The following is a 20,075-nucleotide window of genomic DNA, read 5'->3' on the forward strand; positions in this document are numbered from 1 at the left end:
TTGGGTTTATAGCTCGAATTTAGTAGAATTGCATTTAAGATATTTTGTTTTGAAAATAGATATAATAAATGTGTGCTTTGTTTTTTTGTTTTTGGTTGTTTGAGTAGAATGTTTGGCTTTGGTTTTGATTATGTAGGAAATAGAAGGCAACATGGGAACAATTTGAGGATTTATTTAGGAACTTATGATTTAGGGATTTATTTAAGGATTTACAATTTAGGAATTTATGATTTAGGGATTTATTTAAGAAACCACGTTTTGGTTTTTGATATATGCATGCAGGTGTTTCATTCTGGCACGTCGTCGATATTGTGTGGTGGAGGTGTGTGGTGGTTAGAGTTTCTGTATTCTGAGGTTGAATATGATGTGGAAATATGAATAACTATGTTGGACGAGGCACACATGCCAAAAAGAATAACTCATTCATCGATTGCTCGTACAATGGTGTCGTTAACAATTTAAACTTGATAAGAATAAAGAAGACTAAACTAAACAAAAATTACAAAAATCATTAAACACTAAAAGAAGTGGAGTAACAAAGTGGATAAAAATAGGGACCAAAAGTGACATTAAGCCTAATTAATTCTTAGAAACAATATTATTTATATATACATAAAATTATATATTTTATTATATAGTCTAATATGTTGTAATTTTATTATATTTAAATCAACATTCTTATATCGTACGTATTATTATGTTATTAAATAAAGTTTTAAGGTCTCGATAGGTCCCTATTTTGGTCCGGAATCTCAAATAGGTCACTTTTCTTTTCGGCGTATCAATAGGGTCCTTGTTTTTGTAAAATTGAAGCAATTAGAGGCATGTCGTCAAAGTGGATAAACGACCGTTTAAGTATGGGTTACGTGGCATGGTCAGTGTATTCACTAAGCACAAGTGGCATTAAACCGCCTTGACACATCATCATCTCCTCTAAACACATCATCATCTCCTCCAAACAATAGACCCTGATTTCATCATCTCACCATGTCGCGCCGCCGCAAGGCTGCCACTGCCGAAAAGCTGCCGTCGTAAAGTCGCGCAGCAACACTCCACGACCAGTTCCCATGGACGCACGAGAGGAGATCGCGATGAAGATGACCGAACTGCGATGGAGGTTGAAGCTCTGTGTGTCTATGAAGTTCGCAATTTCTGGTGAAATTGATTTAGGGTTCCCTATTATTTCTGGTTTTTCTGCATTTCAGGTTGACGATGAAGACGTGAGAATGCAGATACTTCCATGGTTGACATGCTACCCTCGCGGTGGTAATTTAAATGGCGCTGTTACGACGCGAGAAGGAAGCTCCGGGTGGCGGTGCGAAGAAGATGAAACTCGCAAGATTGTGGGTTTTCCCTATTTCTGTTTTGGAATTCTTCTTCTCTACAGGTGCGCGAAGGAGATGCGCAAGGATGATGGTGGCAGGCCGTGGAGTGTGGCTGCGATGAGATTGTGGGTTTTCCCTATTTATGTTTTGTAATTCTTCTTCTCTACAGGTTGCGGAAGGAGATGCGCGAGGATGATGGTGGCAGGCCGTGGAGTGTGGCTACGATGAGATTGTGGGTTTTCCCTATTTCTGTTTTGGAATTCTTCTTCTCTACAGGTTGCGCGAAGGAGATGCGTGAGGATGATGGTGGCAGGCCGTGGAGTTTGGCTGCGATGAAGATGACTCAAATGGTGACTGGCCGTGGAGTGTGACCGTGCGACTCTGCGGCGACAGCTTTTTGACAGTGCTGCGGCGCGACATGGTGAGGTGATGAAATTAGGGTTTCTACTGTGTTTGGAGGAGATGATGATGTGTCAAGGGTGTTAACAACCACGTCATTTAAAACTATACTATCAGCATGTCAGGTAACATCCTCCTTAACGACGTCTTCTCAATTTGACGGACAACCTCTATTTGATTCAATTTTACAAAAATAAGAACCCAATTAAGACGCCGAAAAAGAAAGGGTAAAGACATTAAACCTTAAATAAAATATATAATATATAGTTTAATACTAACTATAATCTATTTATTAATTTTTTTAATTAGAAGAAAACTTATAACATTTAATAAAGTAGCATGTATTGCATTGTGATAAAGTTCCAAATACGATAGAAAAAACATAAAGTCTAACCAAAATGTAAAAATATTAGATTAATTCTAATAAGTTCATACTAAACTTTTTTTATAATTACTAAATATATTTATTATATGTATATACATTGATTATTAAAGATAAAATAATTGGTAGAATTTAAGTACAAATTTAAATCATACATTACATAAAAGAAAAAAAAGAAAAAATATAATAAAAAAATTCATAAACTTTATAAATTCATTATTTTAAACTTTCAAATTAAGATTGTTATTTAGTTTTGATTGATACTTTTTTTGCACAACAAAATTAAATTACCATCTTTTAAAATAAATTAAATATATTTAGTGAGTCAAGGAGTTCAACATCTTATGTTGCTTTGTTATTTTCCTATAAGCCAGTAACCAAGTTTATTAAAACCTCTTACAGAATCTATGTTAATTTGATTAAAATATTTTTATATAGTTCTTTGACAAATTAAAAATAGTTATATTTGCAACAGATTAGGAATTAATTGCATGGGTTTCTTGTATTCAAAATGAATATTTTTTTTCTAAAAAGAAGTCCATATGATGACCAAAGCCCATAAAATTTTTATGGATATTTTGACTTCATGAACTTTTTCAATGTGGCTTTTTGACTCGTAAATTTTCCTGACTCTAACCTATATGAGTTAGGATTAAACAATGTGAATGAGACCAAATTGACAATTCTATTCAAATTTAAAATTGGATTTCTACATTCTTTTTATTTGTTTTCATTGAAAAATACAATTGTTCTCAATCGATTTCTTTAGAATTTAAATAATATTTTTTATTATATTAGATTATAAAGAGGTTTAAAGAATAATTTTGATGTGTTATTTCAAAAAGTAGTGTACGATATATATACGTACAAGGATCCTATAATTTCTCACCTATTAAAGGAATGACATCTGCATAAATCTACACAAAACATAATAATTTCTAAATTATAATTAACACAATATTTGTTTGTCTAACATTAGGTAATAAAATATTTGACATCTCTTAACACCCCTACTCAAGTTGGTACATGGATATCACATATTTCCAACTTGAATAGAGACTCACTAAACACTCTATTTGACACTCTTTTGGTGAGAACATCAGCCAACTGCAATTCTAATCTTGGAAAGGGAAAGAAAATTATTCCAGCTTCAAGCTTCTCTTTGATGAAATGTCTATCAATCTCCACATGCTTTGTTCTATCATGTTGCACATGATTGCGAGCAATTGCTATAGCTGACGTATTGTCACAGTACAAATTCATAGTTTCATTTGGTTTCTGATAACACATTTTTAATCCACAAAAGTTCACATACACCTAGTGCCATGTCTCTTAATTCTGCTTTAGCACTAGATCTTGCTACTAGAGACTTTTTTTACTCCTCCAAGTTACAAGATTCCCTCCTACAAAAGTAATGTATCCAGAGGTAGATTAATAGTATTTGACATAGGAAAATACCATGTTTTGATCTAGCTATTTCAATACCCAAAAAATATTTGAGGTTTTCAAGTTGTTTCATCTCAATTTCAGATGCAAGATATTGTTGTAAACTAGAAATCTCATATTGGTCATTTCCTGTAACAATCATGTCATCTACATATATAATCAAAGCTGTAAATTTTTCCTTTTCCTCTCTTCAAAAATAAGGTGTGATCAAAGTTACTTGCTTTATAGCCAAAAGCCTTCATAGATTTGGTAAACCTTCCAAACCATGCTCTTGGGGATTGTTTTAATCCATATAAAGCCTTCTTTATTTTGCAAACCTTCACTCCAATTGAATCTGCCATCCCTGGTGGAGAATCCATATAAATTTCTTCTAAAATTTCTCCATGTAGAAAAGCATTTTTCACATCAAATTGTAGAGGAGGTCAATCTTAGTTTGCTGCTAGCGTCAAAAGTATTCTCACGGTATTGACTTTGGCTACTAGTGCGAACGTAACTTGGTAATCTACACCATAAGGTTAGATGTAACCTTTAGCACAAGTCATGCTTTATATCTCTCAATAGTTTCATCAACTTTATGCTTAATTGTAAATGTCCATTTGCAGCCCGCAATATTCTTTCCTCTTGGTAAGGACACAAGATCCCAAAGTGTTGTTTTTTACTAAAGCTGTCATCTCCTCAACCATTGCTTTGGTCTATTTAGGATCTCTCAAAGCTTCCTGTATATTACTAGGAATAGAAATTGAAGATAATGGAGATATAAATGATGCATATGACTGAGATAACCTATGACATGACACATATTTACTAATGGGATATTTAACTTTGACTTGGAGGTCTGGTTAATATTTAGCTAGAGGTTGACCACGGTTAAAACAAGGTGGAATATTATATTGAACAGTAGTAGACTCAGTGTTTGGTGTATTGGTGGTCTCACACAGACAAAAATCAATTCTATGATCAGTTTCATCTAAATTAGTATTATCAAAGATAAGATCAAATGGTACATCTAAAGAGTCAAGCCGAACTTGTGAAAAAGATTGAACCAATTGGTTATGATAAAAAAAACATTGTATTATCCGAAAAAGAAGTGTTCATATTTAGGATTGACTCACTTCGTACAAAATGATCCTTGTACGATAATTTATTTTTACAATATAATTTTATACTGAAGATATCAATCATACTAACATTATGATTATGCACTTCACATGACCTGCCTGAAGTGAAAAATCAACATAAAAAAGATTCATGCTCATTAAACGTCACATCCATAAAGATATAATTTTTTTTATGATGGATGTTAACACGATAATCTTTTTGGATTGATCAATTAAATTGGTTGGATTCTTTGATCATAAAGCAACAACATTTTACATTTAAAATCGGCCCTTTATTATTTTTAAATTTTTTTGAATTTTACAACATATTATTTTTGGTTCCTGTTATTTTCTTTCATTAACTATTTTATATGCACGGAGAATCTCAATAAGGAAAAAACATTTGAATGATATTCCTATATACTAATTTAATTATTGTTGTTTAAAAGCTTAGCAACACTTTAGATTTTATAAGAATATTAAATTAACATTTAATTTTTATAAGAATATCATTAAAATATGGTTATATAACATATAAAGATTAAATTTAAGACCTTGTTCTAATATAAAGCTATTATCTTAAAAAACTATTCAATTATATAATTAAATTAATTTTTAAATTGCAAAAAATTGAAATGGAAATAAAAAATAAAATAAAATGTTTAAGCGATATTGTACTCACTGTAATTATTATGGGTCTTATATAAGACTGGTTTTAAGCATAAACAAGTGTTTAATTATATAATAAAATTACATTTTAAATGGTATAAAAGATTAAAAAAAATGAATTTTGTAGAATCTATAACAACTTACAATCAAAATTTTAAAACTATCTTACAAATAATGTAACATGAGGAAAATTACTTAAATATAATAAAACTTAATATGGAAAGATCTAATAAAACTTTTACCTAAAAAAATGTTTTCACGTGGTGAAAATTTAGAAGGTATATAATTCATTATTCATTATGTCTTTTTTTCTTCCTAGCTGGCCACTATAGTCACATTTGGTAGCATCATGGATAAGTTCATATATATATATATATATATATATATATGATATATATATATATATATATATATATATATATATATATATATGATAAGAAAGGAATAACTTAATTCATCGCAGATACTATAAAAGTTAAGAAAACTTATTATTTAGCTTTTTTAATATAAATTAAACACATTTGTTGACTGGTTATTTTAGAAAAAGTTATTTGCACTTAGAAATTTAAAATATAGATTAAGAATTTAATCTTGATAGTAATTTATAATATCATGTATTATCATTCTCTCTCCCATTCTTACCTATTTCGTACTATGAGTAACACATTCACTCAATATCCATTCAGAATTGCAATGTTAGATTTTGAAACCTTAAAAATCTATAGTGTTTGGATTCAGTAGAAACAAATTAAATTTTTTGCAATAAATTGAATATTTTATCTAAAATATGTTATTAGATGTCATGAACTGGTTGGAACATAATTGAATTCATAGTTAATTTGAAACAGAAGATGATATATTGTAGAATCACTAGTATTTGAATCGTGATCCCTTAAACGTGGATCCCACAATATTCAACGCAGAAGATTGACTGGTGGCATTTTGGTAAATAAGTTGGCATTGGCGACGTCGGTTCATGGGTGGTTCGACGTCTATACTTTAAACTACGTCAGGTCGTATAGTTAGACGTCAAAAAGGGAGCGCATGAATGTGAAAAGTCATTTTTTTCGTCATTTAGACGTCGGATCCCGCTACACCGACGTCTAGATAGTCATTGAGACATCGGTCCCCCTTACATCTGACGCCTAAATGGCCTGACAGAGTAGGTGAAAAGTTGTTTCGGATGTCGGCTTCCCTCGCATTCGACGTCTATATACACCTCGAATATTAATCTTTAAATCGAATGGACGTCATATTATTGAGGTCCCCGACGTCTAGTCGAGAATAGACGTCGAGCACTGGGGGCACTGACGTCTTGATTCCTGTTAAATCAGAAATCGCGAATCCGCGGTTACGCGCACTTCATCGTCTTCCTCCTCGCCTTTTCTCTCCGCGACATTGCATTTCCAGGTGCGTTTTATCTCTTTTTAACCGTTTAAACTTACTTTTACTCCGATTAAATTAGTTTTTGATAGATTATCTTCCATTTGAACCGATTAAAATGAGTTTTTGTTGTGTTTTTGTGCAGTTTTTCTCGTGTCTTTGGGTAGCGTAGTAGCACCTTATCCCTTTGCTAGTTTTCTCGTAAGAAAAGCTTGCGTCTTTTGAATCTCTTATAGCATTTCAACCAAAAACTGAACCTGGGTCTTTGCCTAGTTCTCATGTCACCGTCTTCTTTTTCATTGGCAGTTGGAATAGAACTAGGCAAGAACCCTTATTCGATTTTCGATTGAAATGTCATAAGAGGTCCAAAAGACGCAAGCTTTTCTTATGAGGAAACAAGGAAGAAGGTGTTATTACGCTACCCAAAGACACGAACTGCAGTAGACGTCGGTTAATGCCATGTCCGACGTCTATAATGTCCTTAGGTGTCGGTTTTGGTAGAATCCGACGTCTTTATATAGAGTTCAACGTCCCATTAAAATTATCCATAGAGACATCGGATTGGAATCTGATGTTAAAAGACCAAAATAATATACGTTTAAAGCTTTTTCTGCATAGTGAATACTTTTCAAAAGCAAGTTCAGTTTAATTTAAGAAACAAACGAGTCTAATATTTCAAATAAAATTCACAAAAAGTTTACAAACAGTTATTGAGTGAAATTTACTCAATTTATCGTACAATTCAGTTTATTTTTTTGTTTATTTTAATTATCACACAATTTGATATAATATAATTTTTTGACCGTAGCTAATTTTTCCATTGTTTTTCGTAGAAAGGGCTATATCATAAAATTGTATACCCTGATTAATCTAACGATCGAAAATTTTGGTGTATCACGTGGGTGTTTCCTCATTGCCATCTCACCTTATATATATTTATTATTTTTAGGTTGTTAAATATTATATAATATTAAAGAGTAGTTAAAATTCTCGAACATATATAAAATATTTTTGGATGAATAAAAATTTAAAAATTTACTAATACTTTTTTTAATGTTTAATATAAAAAATTAGAGTTTTGAAATAAATATTTTAAATTTAATTTTTTATTAAGTGAGAAATTTAATTTTCCTATTTAAATAAAAAAATTAAAATATAAGACATTTGAATATTCAAACAATATATTTTAAAAATACAAATAAGTAAATATATGAATTAATTACGTATATAGACTATGTTCATAACAAAAATAGTCAAATGACATTTTAAAAATGATTGTCAAAGTATAAATTACGATTCATATGAAATTGTAGTTCATATTTCGATTTCTTAGTATAGATTATAGTTTTATCATAATAGTAATCTATACTAACTTGAATAAGGTTATTTTTTCCATTTTTCATTGTTGCATCATGTTGTTGCAAAAATTTATTTTTCTTTTTCTCCTTAAGGCTATACTTTTTAGTTTGAGTTTGGAAAGCATTGAAAAAAATATTTGTACATAAATATTCATGGATAAAATCAAAGTAGATAATTTAATATCCACTTATAAACCTATATTATATTATTTATACTCACGAGTATCCATTATCCGAAAAAATAAAAATAAAATTTATCTTTTATTAGGTTAAATTTAGTTAAAATTAAAAGTTAAGTTATATTTAATTTAATTTATATTTTATATTTTTTGAAATTTTATTTTAGATTGTATTTTAAAAATGTATAATTATCATTTTCTAAATATTAGTGTGTATCCAAATATATCCGCGAGTTTTAAATAACTCATGAAATTTTTTAAAGGGATATCCGGAGAAATGTGATAGATATGAGATGGGTCAGGTAGCGAGTAAGCACTATACGTGCTCAACGTGACCCTTTTGTCATACCTTATCTAGTTTTTTTTTTCAATTTTTTGAGTTTTCATCCTCACTATATTCTTATTCTTGTTTTCTTTGCGTTTTTTCGACTCCTTGCTTGTTTGCTTCCACGAATATACTATGTTGTTGTAATGACAATCTTTCCATCCATTGTTGGTATAGGGGTTGTAAGAAACATTGCAAGGATCATTCTATTGATTTCAAACACATTCCCAAGTTAGAACTTTCTTTCTCTTAAAAATTTCATAAATGATTTTTATTATCTTAGTTTATGGTTTTTAGTAGTTTTTTACTATAGAAATTTGTTATTTATTTTTTGAATAGGTATTTTTAGTGTAATTTTATTTTGTTATTGATAATTTTTCGTGAACCTAGTTTTTTTAGATTTAATACAAAAAATTATGTATTATCTTTCATTTTTAAAAAAATTGTATATTTTTTAAAATAAAATAAAAGGAGACAATACTAATAATATATATTAATTGAATCTTGAATTTCTTGTTAGACAGTTTAAGAACATAAATCACATTTTAATAATTTATTACTATATATATATATATATGTATATATATATATATGTATATATATATATATATATATTTTAAATTTCATGACTTTTTGTTAATCGTATTTTGTATTGGTCTTTAGGTACATATTTGATTGTGGTTAATAATCACTTTCATTTCGTGTAACCTAAAGACTAATGCAAAATACTAACAAAATTTTATGAAATTTAAGGAATGTGGTTTAAAATTGATATGTACTAATGAACTACAAAAAAGTTAATATGCTTGAATGAGATAGAATCACACTTTTGATTGAAAAAGTGAGATGATCATTCATTTAGACAATGCTGAAATTTTATGAAGAATTTTATAACACATATATTGATCGAGATTGGATTAATTAATCACAAATTAGTATTGAGTATAAGAGAGGATTAATAACATTTATATAATTTATGCAACCTAATGAAGGTTTCTTTCGAAGTTATACAACTTGAACATGACATGATGAATTAATAAATTTTGCAATTGTCTTTCAAATTGAAGATGTTGTCAATTCTACCATGGAAAAGTAATTATGGAAGACCAATTAGAGGATATGATTCACAATGTTAGTGCAAAAGCTTTTGCTCAAGCACATTTGTATGCGATGGTGTTTACTGATGCAAAGACTATGTCGGTTCGCATGGTTTTAAACAATGATAAGGCTGATGAATTTGAAGGCAACGAATGGTTGGACCAATAAAAGTTTTAAATAATTGCTCATTTTGTTGAAGGACATGCTTCCAAATAGAGATTTACTACATTATCGTAATTATGAGGCGAAAAAAATTATTTGCACGATAGGAATTTATTATAAAAGAATTTGAAGGGTTGAAAAAATGTTTGAAGTGTGGGTTATCACGATACAAGCAGAAAGAAAATGGTGAAGATAATAATCAAGAGATAACAAAGGATGGTTCCCCTATGAAAGTTATTGGGTACCTTCCAATCATACCAAGGTTGAAGCATTTGTATGTGAACCCAAAAGGCGTTAGAAACATTAGATGACATGCAAATGAGGGGAGATGTGACAATTGCTTTGTCATCCATCTAATTCTATGCAATGGAAAAACATTGATCATGAATTCCCTTAGTTCGGTTTAAAATGTAGAAATCTTCAACTTGATAACTATAAATTGTAAAAAGAAGGATGAAAATCCTTGTAACAAACACACAACAATTGACGAAAAAACTTGGCATTTGTTTGTTCAAAGTCATCTAGTTGAAGGTTGATGGTTTAGTTTACATTAAATTATACATATATTAATTGATAATTGTTACAAAATAAACTAATTCATATATTTGGTCTCATATGTTATAGGATGCCAAGATAAAAGCCCAACTCATTATCATCTACACATATTGTCTCATGGTGGATATAGAAAACTTGAGAAATTGATGATGAAGGAAAAGAAGAAATCAAGGTCTCGGCCTTTTGAGGATGACACTAGTGTTGTTTAACCTTCTTCATTGTCAACTCATCGTGAAAAAAGGAAGCAACCCCATGTAAGATAATTGGTTCTTACACATCTAAGACCCCATGACAAGTTCTAGAAAGAATTGTATGATGTTAACTTTCTCTTTAAACTTCTCTTAAAACAATATTATAATTTTATATGAATTAGATGTTACATTTATTTTGTATGTTGAAGGACTCCTTGGTTGAGCAAAGCTTCCAAGGTACTTTCACAGCTCATGGTCGTTAAGACATTCTTCTTATTGTAATTGGACAATCTGAGCACCCTGAACGTGTGCATGTTGCTAGCTCCAGAGTATACATTTGCCAATATTTTGGAGCCTCTTCCCACCAGTTCTTTATCACACCTAGTGTCAAGACTATGAAAATATTGACGGAGTAGATCACTCATAGGGTCACATAGAACATAACTGAGTCGATCACCTATAAGGTGACAAACGAGGTCACTCAGAGGGTAATAAATGAGATCACTCAAAGGCTGACAGATAAGGTCACTTAGAGGGTGACAAAGGAGGTCACCTAGAGGCTTATGTGAGAGTTCTAGTTGTAGTTGGATAGTTATGGGCTCCAATAACTTTTTCAGCAAAACTTGTTGTGTCCTTGACAGGTAAAATTAACAATCCTTTTATGTTAGGTTATATATTGAACAATTGTTTTTATTAGAATGACATTGACATTGACTTCAATAGGTAGAATTAACACAAAAGGGAGTTGTTTAAGTACATTGCTTAAGGGATGCAATGTCAACCATATGTTCAAAATGCTTAAGGGATAACATTAGTGGCCTTTGGAAAAATATTTAAAGGGGTCACAATATGACATAATGTCTAGTTATTCCTTAATGTCGTAAAGGTCACAATAAAGTAAGTTATCTGAGCTAATGTTTTAGTTTATGTTTCAATAGATGAGGTATATATTGTGACACGTGTATTTTAATCTGTCATAGCTTGACCAAGACACATTGTTATAGTGCTATTTCAGATCCCTCATTATTTCGTAAACCTACTATACTTTAAAGATTCCATATTTTTAATTCAAACTTACTTAACTTGTTTTGCATGTAACAACAATTTCATCGCAAAGATAATCCTATACAAAAAAGAAAAAAAATCCTTATTTATCTAAGGATGACAGTGCACTAACACAACTTGCTAACATCCTATGTGGGACCTAATGGTGGTTTTGTATGATTCTCTTATAGGAACAATGAGATCCCACTTTACTTACACATGCATGATGTGTTAGAAGTTGAGCAGGGACCAATAATTGAATATTGCACTTGTTCAGTATGGATAATGTGAGTCTTTGAATCATTCTTTATAGTTAATTATCATATCTAGTTACTTATGTATGTTGAGTATCTAGTTACTTATGTATGTTGAGTAAATGTTTTTCTTTTAGGTATATGCTTGAAGTTTCTCAAAATCCAAGATTGAGTAATGTGTATGGATTCATTGACCCAAAATCCTTTATACACTGGGCAATAAAATGATTAACATCCAAGCGCACATCACCAATTGTTTAGAATAGGAAAAAAAAATATTTCACCCCATATATTCATGAAGGAGTGCAATTTGTTGTATTCTAATTATAATCCATCATTTTCAGTTTTTTCAATGATTATTTTTAATTCAAATGTTATTGGTAGATACTTGCGGTTTCCCTCATTGAACACATTATTGTATGATTTTTCTCATCACAAGAATAAAACTCAAAATACAAGTGACAAGATCATAACAATTACTTGAAGGTTTTTGCTGGTCAGAATGAAATTTCTTGTTGCTTAGGGAATGGGGAGATCTATCTACTAAAGACTCTCTGACGTTCAAGTTAATAAGAAGGTTTGGATCTTTATGAATATAAGTATGAGTCATTATTAAGTAAGTATTCTTTGAGAAATACTAGTTGTATTTATAGGATTAATATGGGTCATGGATCTATGTTCTCATTGGAATAATATCTACCTCAAATGTATAATTATGTTTCATCATAAATAATAACCATAATACCAAACTTTCAAAATTAGTTATAATACGTGGTTATTATTTTAATAAACATAGTTTTGGATTGTTCTATAATAAGAGATATAATAGATCTTATTAGATAATGTTCTTAAATATTTTTATTGATTCCATTTCATTTTACTATATTTTGGTGAATTAACTTATCTTAAAACATTCCTGGTAATCTAAAATTTTGGGAATTAAAAATTGTATTAATCTTATTTCTAACGTTGTTAGAAAATATATTGTTAGTAAAGTAAACTTTTAGCAGCGAAAACTTTGTCTACTTTAAGAAGTCATTTTCAAATTGAAAGAATGAAAATTCATATTGAAATTTGACGGGATTAAAGCATCCCTTTGAAATTATGATTGCTACAACAACACATTTTAATAATAGGACTATGAAAAATATTTTTAAATTTAAGAGACTAAAAAAGTAATTTAAAAATTAAGGGAAACAATAAGTTTTTTATTTAAGAAGCTAAAGTAACTTTTACATAAATTTAAGAACTTGAAAGATATTTAAACCAGAAAGAATTTTTTTTATATTATTATTTTAATTATACATGTCGTTATTACGAATGTTATTAGTTACATTAACAAGAAGTGCAAGTTGTCAGTGATGAGAGGCCAATAACATTTTCTAAAGTTTGAGAAAAAAAAAGTTTACAGGATTAAAATAAAATTTGATCAATTAAAACATATTTAAAGCTAAATAAAATTTTAAACATAACTGATAATTTTTTTTATTTTAGAAACTAAAGTCTTTAAACCACTCATTCCTTTCCAAAATTATATTATTTTTATAGTCTCTTGAATTTACAGTTCTCAATTTTCGAAGAAATATTATTATCTATTTCCAAATAAATTATTATCTGAATAAAACTAATGCAATTGTAGATTTAAAAATTAGCATCTATTATTGTTCTTACCTTAAACTACAATTATAACACAAAGTTAATCGATATTATTTAAGACTTTTCATTTTCTAATACAAAATAATGTGTACTCCCTCACTCTAACATGGTTTAAGGTCATTTAGCATGTCTTTAGAAAATAATAAATAAGCCACTTTTTAAAACTAGTTTAATAAATTAACTTTATTTTCTTAATAAATACATTCCTTTAATTGAGAAAACTAGAGTGATTAATTTAAGAATAAATTAAATAGAAAAAATCGATACTTTGTTGAATATTAAGACCATTAATCAGTTTGAAATTTATTATAAAAGACTAAAATTCCACTTAACGTGGGAATGTGGAAGAAGTATTTATAATTTAATTTATTACGCATCGATTAAAAATGAAAAATACTACTCCATATTTTTCAGAGAGATATCTTTGAGCGCGTCTTGAAATTTGAATTTCACAAAAAGACATTTGACTTCTGGCAATGGTTATTACAAAACCAGAAAAAGACATAAAACATTAATTTCTGTATTTAAAATGATTATCTTTAATTGTATCATTAAAGACATCATAAATACTTTTATGACAAATACTAGTTCTACAACGGAGTGAGAAAAAGGGAAAAGAGATAAGTTGAAAATGTAATAAATTATGAAGGAAAAAAATATTATGTGAATGGATCCGATATTTTAACAATTTTTTTAATAATTTTTTCACAATAAATTATGTGTTAATTTTTTATTTGTCTCTATATTTGAAATAAACGAATTACAATTTATCTTTGCTTATAAAAAGTGTTAAAAGAAGATTTCCAATATGAATTATTAATTAATATATATACATTTTTTGTGTATGCATTTGCGTTTATTCTCTTACCTGGCAGTGAGCATATATAAAGAAGAAAAAGCATACGTTAAAGGAAGGTAAAAAGTACGTTTCCTGTGTTCCGTTTAAGAAAAATGTTTATTTGACAATTTTTTTATGATCGTTTATGTGATAATTTGGAGTGGTTCGTTTTAAATATACGAAATACTGACACATCGTTGACAAAAATTGTTAAAGTAACATGTTCCGTCACTTAAAGGGTTTAAGCGCGTTTAGAAAAAGAAATATTAAGTTGAAATGAGTAATTATAAAATTGAAGAATAGTGAAAAAAAATATAGCGCGGAATACGGCGCCGTTTTATTCATATAATCTTCGCCACCTAAACATTATGTCAACTTACGTAGCCTATATATAGAAGACCTTTTTCCAGTGCAAGAACCCTACCCACAACATTAAGCTATCATTATTATTATTATTCTGTGTTCGTTTTCTTCTTGTTTTCGCAGTTTAACGTTGCTCTCAGTTTCAGTTCCTTAACCATGCAGAGCTCTGAGTCAGTGAAAATGGAGGCCACCACCACCATGACCGCTGCTGTTGCTCCAATTCAAGGTAGAGAAGGGTCTCAGGGAGACGGAGAAAAGGGAATTGCTTGTTCCTCTCAAACAATGGAGCTTAAGGGTGGCGCTGATGATGTCACTGAAGCGCATTCACTGGATCCGAATCCCTTGGCTTTGGCTGGTCACAAGAGGAAGGCTTCATCAGAGATCGATCCTCATCGTGTCAACTCTTCTGATCCTCTATCATCCCCAACTGCTGAACAGCATGCTGAAATGGTGCCTCCTCAAGGTATAAACAAAAATCAGTCTATATGTTTTTTCATACATGAATTTCTTGATCTAATACCATTTTGTAATGCTTAGTTGGTTTTCTGATAAATGCTAATAATATCCACACTCCAAAGAGAACCGTTTTCAATTCTTGTTAATCTTTTGCTGAATTTTGTTAGAGAGTATTAAATTTTGTAGATCTCACTTGTTATTATTCAATGAGTCGGATCTATGTAGTAGAGAGAAATGCTGGTAATACATTCCGAAGCACAACATTTAGAATTGAATTTTGACAGAAACTATAGTAAATTTTATAGATTTGGTTATTGAACGAGTGGCATCTGTGTAAGATATAGAGTGATAACTGTGTGAGTGTGTTGTTAGCACTTTTCTGGTGTTAAATTCATTGAGAAAGTAAATATTGGATGGGTATTTACATAGATGATTATATGCTGTGTATTGAGAAGGTGGAGAGAAGGAGAAAGTGGAAGATGACAACAACGTGCCTCAGAGAGGGATTTTGGTAGACCTGAACCAAGGCCCAGAAGAAATGGATGCCTATCTTTATGACGATGTGTTCAAAGAAAAAGTGGAAAAAGTGGAAAGTGTTGCTGAGGACAACATTGCAGTGAAGCCTGAAGGCGAGAAGGGAGAACTTTCGGATTTTGACCTAAACCAAGAGGGAGGAGTGATCCACTCAAACAAGGATCGGGAAAAAGAAAAAGTGGAAACTGGTGATACTAAGATGGAGAACCCTGATGTGAAGCCTGATGAGGGGCTTTCCAAGATGGACACAGACCTCGGAGAAGAAACAGTGAATGTTGGAAAAGAAACAGCAGTGGAGACTGATTCTGTAGAAAGCAAAGAGCTTGTGCCCTATGTTGCAGAAAACGTGGAAATACGATCTTCTGCAATTGAAGGGGAGAGTTGTGTAGTTGTTGAGAACACAGAAGCTGCTTCTGAGAATAAACAAGAGGAGCCTGCTTCCTTGATTGATGAAATATATCAAATGGAGCTTATTTGCGAATTGAACAAAGAGTGCGACCCTTTTTCTGATGATGATGTGGAATCCACGACTTCTGCTGTGCCTGCTGAGACTCATGCTGCAGACAAGATTGAAGTGGAGGTTGCTGACAAAATGGAAGTTGAGTCTTATGATGTGGTTCCGGAGAAGAAGAATGAAGAAATGGAGACTCATGCTGCTGAGAAAGTTGATGTTTTACCTCATGCTGTGGATCAGGAGAAGATGAAAAATGAAGTGGAGCTTGATGGTGTTGAGAAAGTTGGAGCTCAGCTTTGCACAGAGGAACAAGAAGAAGGGCATTCAACCACAGGAGAAAATGAAGTGGAGACATCTTCTCCTGTGAAAGTAGGGTTATTGCGTGACCCACTGGATTTTGATCTTGACCTCAATGAACTTCCTTCCATGGAGGACGATTAAAAACTACACCCGAGAAATCAACTATAGCTGAATTTGATTCAGTTTTATTCCGTACAAGACTTTCTAAAAGCTAGCTTAGAGTGGGACATATAGTGAGAAACAACAATTCTAGATGGTTTTGTATTTTTAATTTTAAAAAACAAAGCAGTTCATTTTCAAAGTAGTTTTGTTTTAACAAAGCACAGTGAACCCTTTGGGTTTGTGTTCCTTCTTTTATAAGCAATAAGATGTAGCATATATTAATTAACTAGTTCTGCTAGTGTATTACCATATATAGTTTGGTTTTATACATACAGAATGTTCTTGTCCAGCTCGGTTATAATTATTTTGAAGTTGAAATATGTCTCAAAATTCATGAAATGGTTGCTTTTAGAAGTTCTTTTAAAAGGTAAACATAAAATGATAAAAACAGAGTGTCTTTATCATTATTTTTTATTAATAACATGAAATACTTGAGTTGTTTCAATCCTTTACAACATTTTGAATATCAAAACTCTAACATAAAAAACAACCCAGATATTTAGTTCAATATTTCATGGTCTAAAGAGAGTTTAATGTTGTCTCAGAACCTTTTCCCTTACATCTCACTTGTCAAATAAAATACTTAATTAGCCTTTCTTGAATTTCATCACTTTAGTATTCGCATTGTTCTCTACCTTCACATGTTTTTTTTTCAACCCTTTAGCATATAGTATAACTACTGGGTAGATTCTCTAAAGTACTAGAGTGACTTTACCTTATATATTTCTGAGTAAAAGTTATTTATATTGATAGCTTTTTCTTTTTAATTAGGGTTGGTATAGTTAGACATATTAATGGAGAGAAAACACAGTCTTTTGTAAATTATAAATTTGGCAAAGAGAGAAGATTGTAGAACTGTCAACTTCTGTTCTATATCTATCATTATAAAGTTATTGTAGAGATATTTTCGTCAATCAAGATAAGATAGTACAATTTTACATCACGTACATGATTCTAATTAATTGGTTATATATTGCTCTCAAATCTTAAATTCTTGTACATTACATGTATATCTCAGTCAACTAAGTAAGAAAAATAATTATTTGCGCATGCTCAAATCTAAGTAAATGCTTATAAAATAGGGTATGATTAACTATCATGCTGAAGAGATTTTTTTTTTATGTAAATGGTTATTATTAATTATTGGATAATTTATTGTGTGGGAATGGGTATATATCCACATACTTAAATTAGTATTAAGGTGCAAAAGAAAAAAAAAATCCAACTATTGAATTTCACTCTTTTATCAAACACTAAATCACTTTAATTAAGTGCATTTAAATAGGTCAAAATTTATTTTTTAGATTTTAAATTAATGTAATTTATTGAATTTTTTTATATTTTAAATAATTCAAAATCAGAATTCATCATAAGATATATTTATTTAAGAAATTTTTTGGGTTGGTTTTGACTTAAACATTTTATTCTTATCATGTAACAAATGTTATCCAGTTGATTGTAATCGAATAATCAACTCGGTTAATGAGACATTGATCATGCTATTATTTGTATAGCTTCGACCAACATATTTTTTTAATTGACTATATATAATTTCAGACTTTAAATTTTGTTTATGATTTAAAATTGAATTTAAAATCAATCTAATAAAACAACCAGGTTTAAAACCATATATAAACTAATCTTTCAAACCAATCTAAATGTATACCATGGAGGTGACCTTAAGTAAAATTGGAAGAGAGGGCAAGGGTTCAACTCGATAAAAATAAATCTAAATGTATTCCATAAAGTACATTGAATTTGAAATTATATATATTTTCTTAAATATGTAAAAGGGATTTTTTTAATAAGTAAAATATATTAAAAGAAATATTTGCATGAATATACTCATCTTTCTATATTTATCTGTCTATATACATATAGAGAGAAAAAGAGGTGTTATGAGGTGACATTTGAGAATGTTAATTGTTAGTAATGTCTTTTTATCACCGAAATATTTGAGAAGACCTTAATCCAGTAGATTTTCTGATAAATTTTGTTGAAGTCATATCCTATGTTTCGTAGTCATCAATCATATTTATGTTAAAAAAAGTAAGTACCATCTTTTGAAATAACGTTTAAATGCAAAATTTTCAAATAGCTATCAAAATTAACACAATTTCATTAGTCAATTTTCACATCATTGTCAATCTATTTACACTTAAAAACAAGAATAATCATATTTATGTTTAAAGAAAAGTAAGTACCACATTTTAAAATAATGTTTAAATACAAAATTAGAATATGTACAATGAGATGTTGAACATGATACAGGAGTTGATTATTCTGGTTTGGTAGTCTAAAATACTTAGACTATCTAATATGTGATTTAGTATTACTGCAAAACAATTTCTATAAGAGCAACAACAACAATGATAATTAAACAAAGAAATTGTTAAAAAGTGAATTTTAAGTTTATCTCAATCTTAAAATATTAATCCGTAAAAAAATGTTGTATCAACATGTATATTTTGAATTGATTTTATCTTTAATTAATATAGACTTTCACATAAGTAAGTCAATAAAAACGAATCGTAGTGAATGATAATAATTATTTGAATAAGTTAAAACTGTAGAGAGATTTAACACACACCCGTTCTAGGTTAAGAGCTTACGAATTTGCTTTGGGTACCACTCCGAAATGCCTCTTACCAATAGAGGTATTTTATGTATATATAAACTTGTGTCCATCTCTTATTTTATCTAATGTGAGACTTTGTTTGTATCCTAACAATCTTTCCCTCAAACAAAGGAATATGATTCTCCACCCCTACAGCGGAAACCTTTTTTTATCCTCGAGTACACTATGGTCTATAGACCCATGGTCACAGTACTGAGCATCTCTTGCTCTTCACTTCTCATGATTTATTTGGCTGCTTGTCACCGACCACCTGCCAAGATTTCACCTTACCATGGAGGGACATATATTCGTTTGAGTCCGGTCACCAGACCTGAACGATCAGCTCTGATACCAGTAGATAAGTTCAACACACACATAGATCTCCACACTGGTAAGATACTGTTCGCTCTATGTAAAGCCCTCATGGATTTGCTTTTGGTACCACTCCTAAAAGTCTATTTACCAATGAAGATATCTTTTGTTTATAAAAGTCTATTTACCAATGAAGATATCTTTTGTTTATATAAATTCATGTTCGTCTTTTTTTTTATCCAATATTTATGTATCACATGAAAGACCAAGTTTTTAAACAGATGGTACAGTAGAAGCTTTCTAAACTAAAATTTAAGATGACTATATATCTAATCAAACATACAAAGATGGATAAAAAGGACAATGTATGAAATCAAATAGATTCATTTCATTTATATCACATATAAGATTTTTTTTACCAAATTGGAAAAACTCATTATCAATGTTTTCATTCCATATAATTAGTTGAATGATAAAACAATGTCACATTTTCTCAGATTTACATGACATAAGTTT

General features: G+C 30.0%; 1 protein-coding gene across 1 annotated transcript; it reads left to right on the plus strand.

Annotated features, from left to right (window-relative positions):
* The first annotated feature begins 14,821 nt into the window (after positions 1-14,821).
* Positions 14,822-16,919, plus strand: LOC148192078 (uncharacterized). Its single transcript, XM_088099905.1, has 2 exons — positions 14,822-15,187; positions 15,636-16,919. The coding sequence occupies exons 1-2, from the start codon at positions 14,881-14,883 to the stop codon at positions 16,607-16,609; spliced, it is 1,281 nt and encodes a 426-aa protein (XP_087956031.1). The 5' UTR covers positions 14,822-14,880; the 3' UTR covers positions 16,610-16,919.
* The last annotated feature ends 3,156 nt before the right edge of the window (positions 16,920-20,075 follow it).

The sequence above is a fragment of the Vigna umbellata genome, chromosome 10 (assembly GCF_029865625.1).
Source record: "Vigna umbellata cultivar VRB3 chromosome 10, Vumbellata_1.0, whole genome shotgun sequence".
NCBI classification, from domain to species: Eukaryota; Viridiplantae; Streptophyta; class Magnoliopsida; order Fabales; family Fabaceae; genus Vigna; species Vigna umbellata.

Bases quoted from the DNA above. Each gene is read 5' to 3' on its own strand.
- LOC148192078 (XM_088099905.1), top strand. From the start codon at position 14,881: ATGCAGAGCTCTGAGTCAGTGAAAATGGAGGCCACCACCACCATGACC. The intron at 15,188-15,635 runs GTATAAACAAAA...TGTATTGAGAAG, and splicing joins TGAAATGGTGCCTCCTCAAG to GTGGAGAGAAGGAGAAAGTG.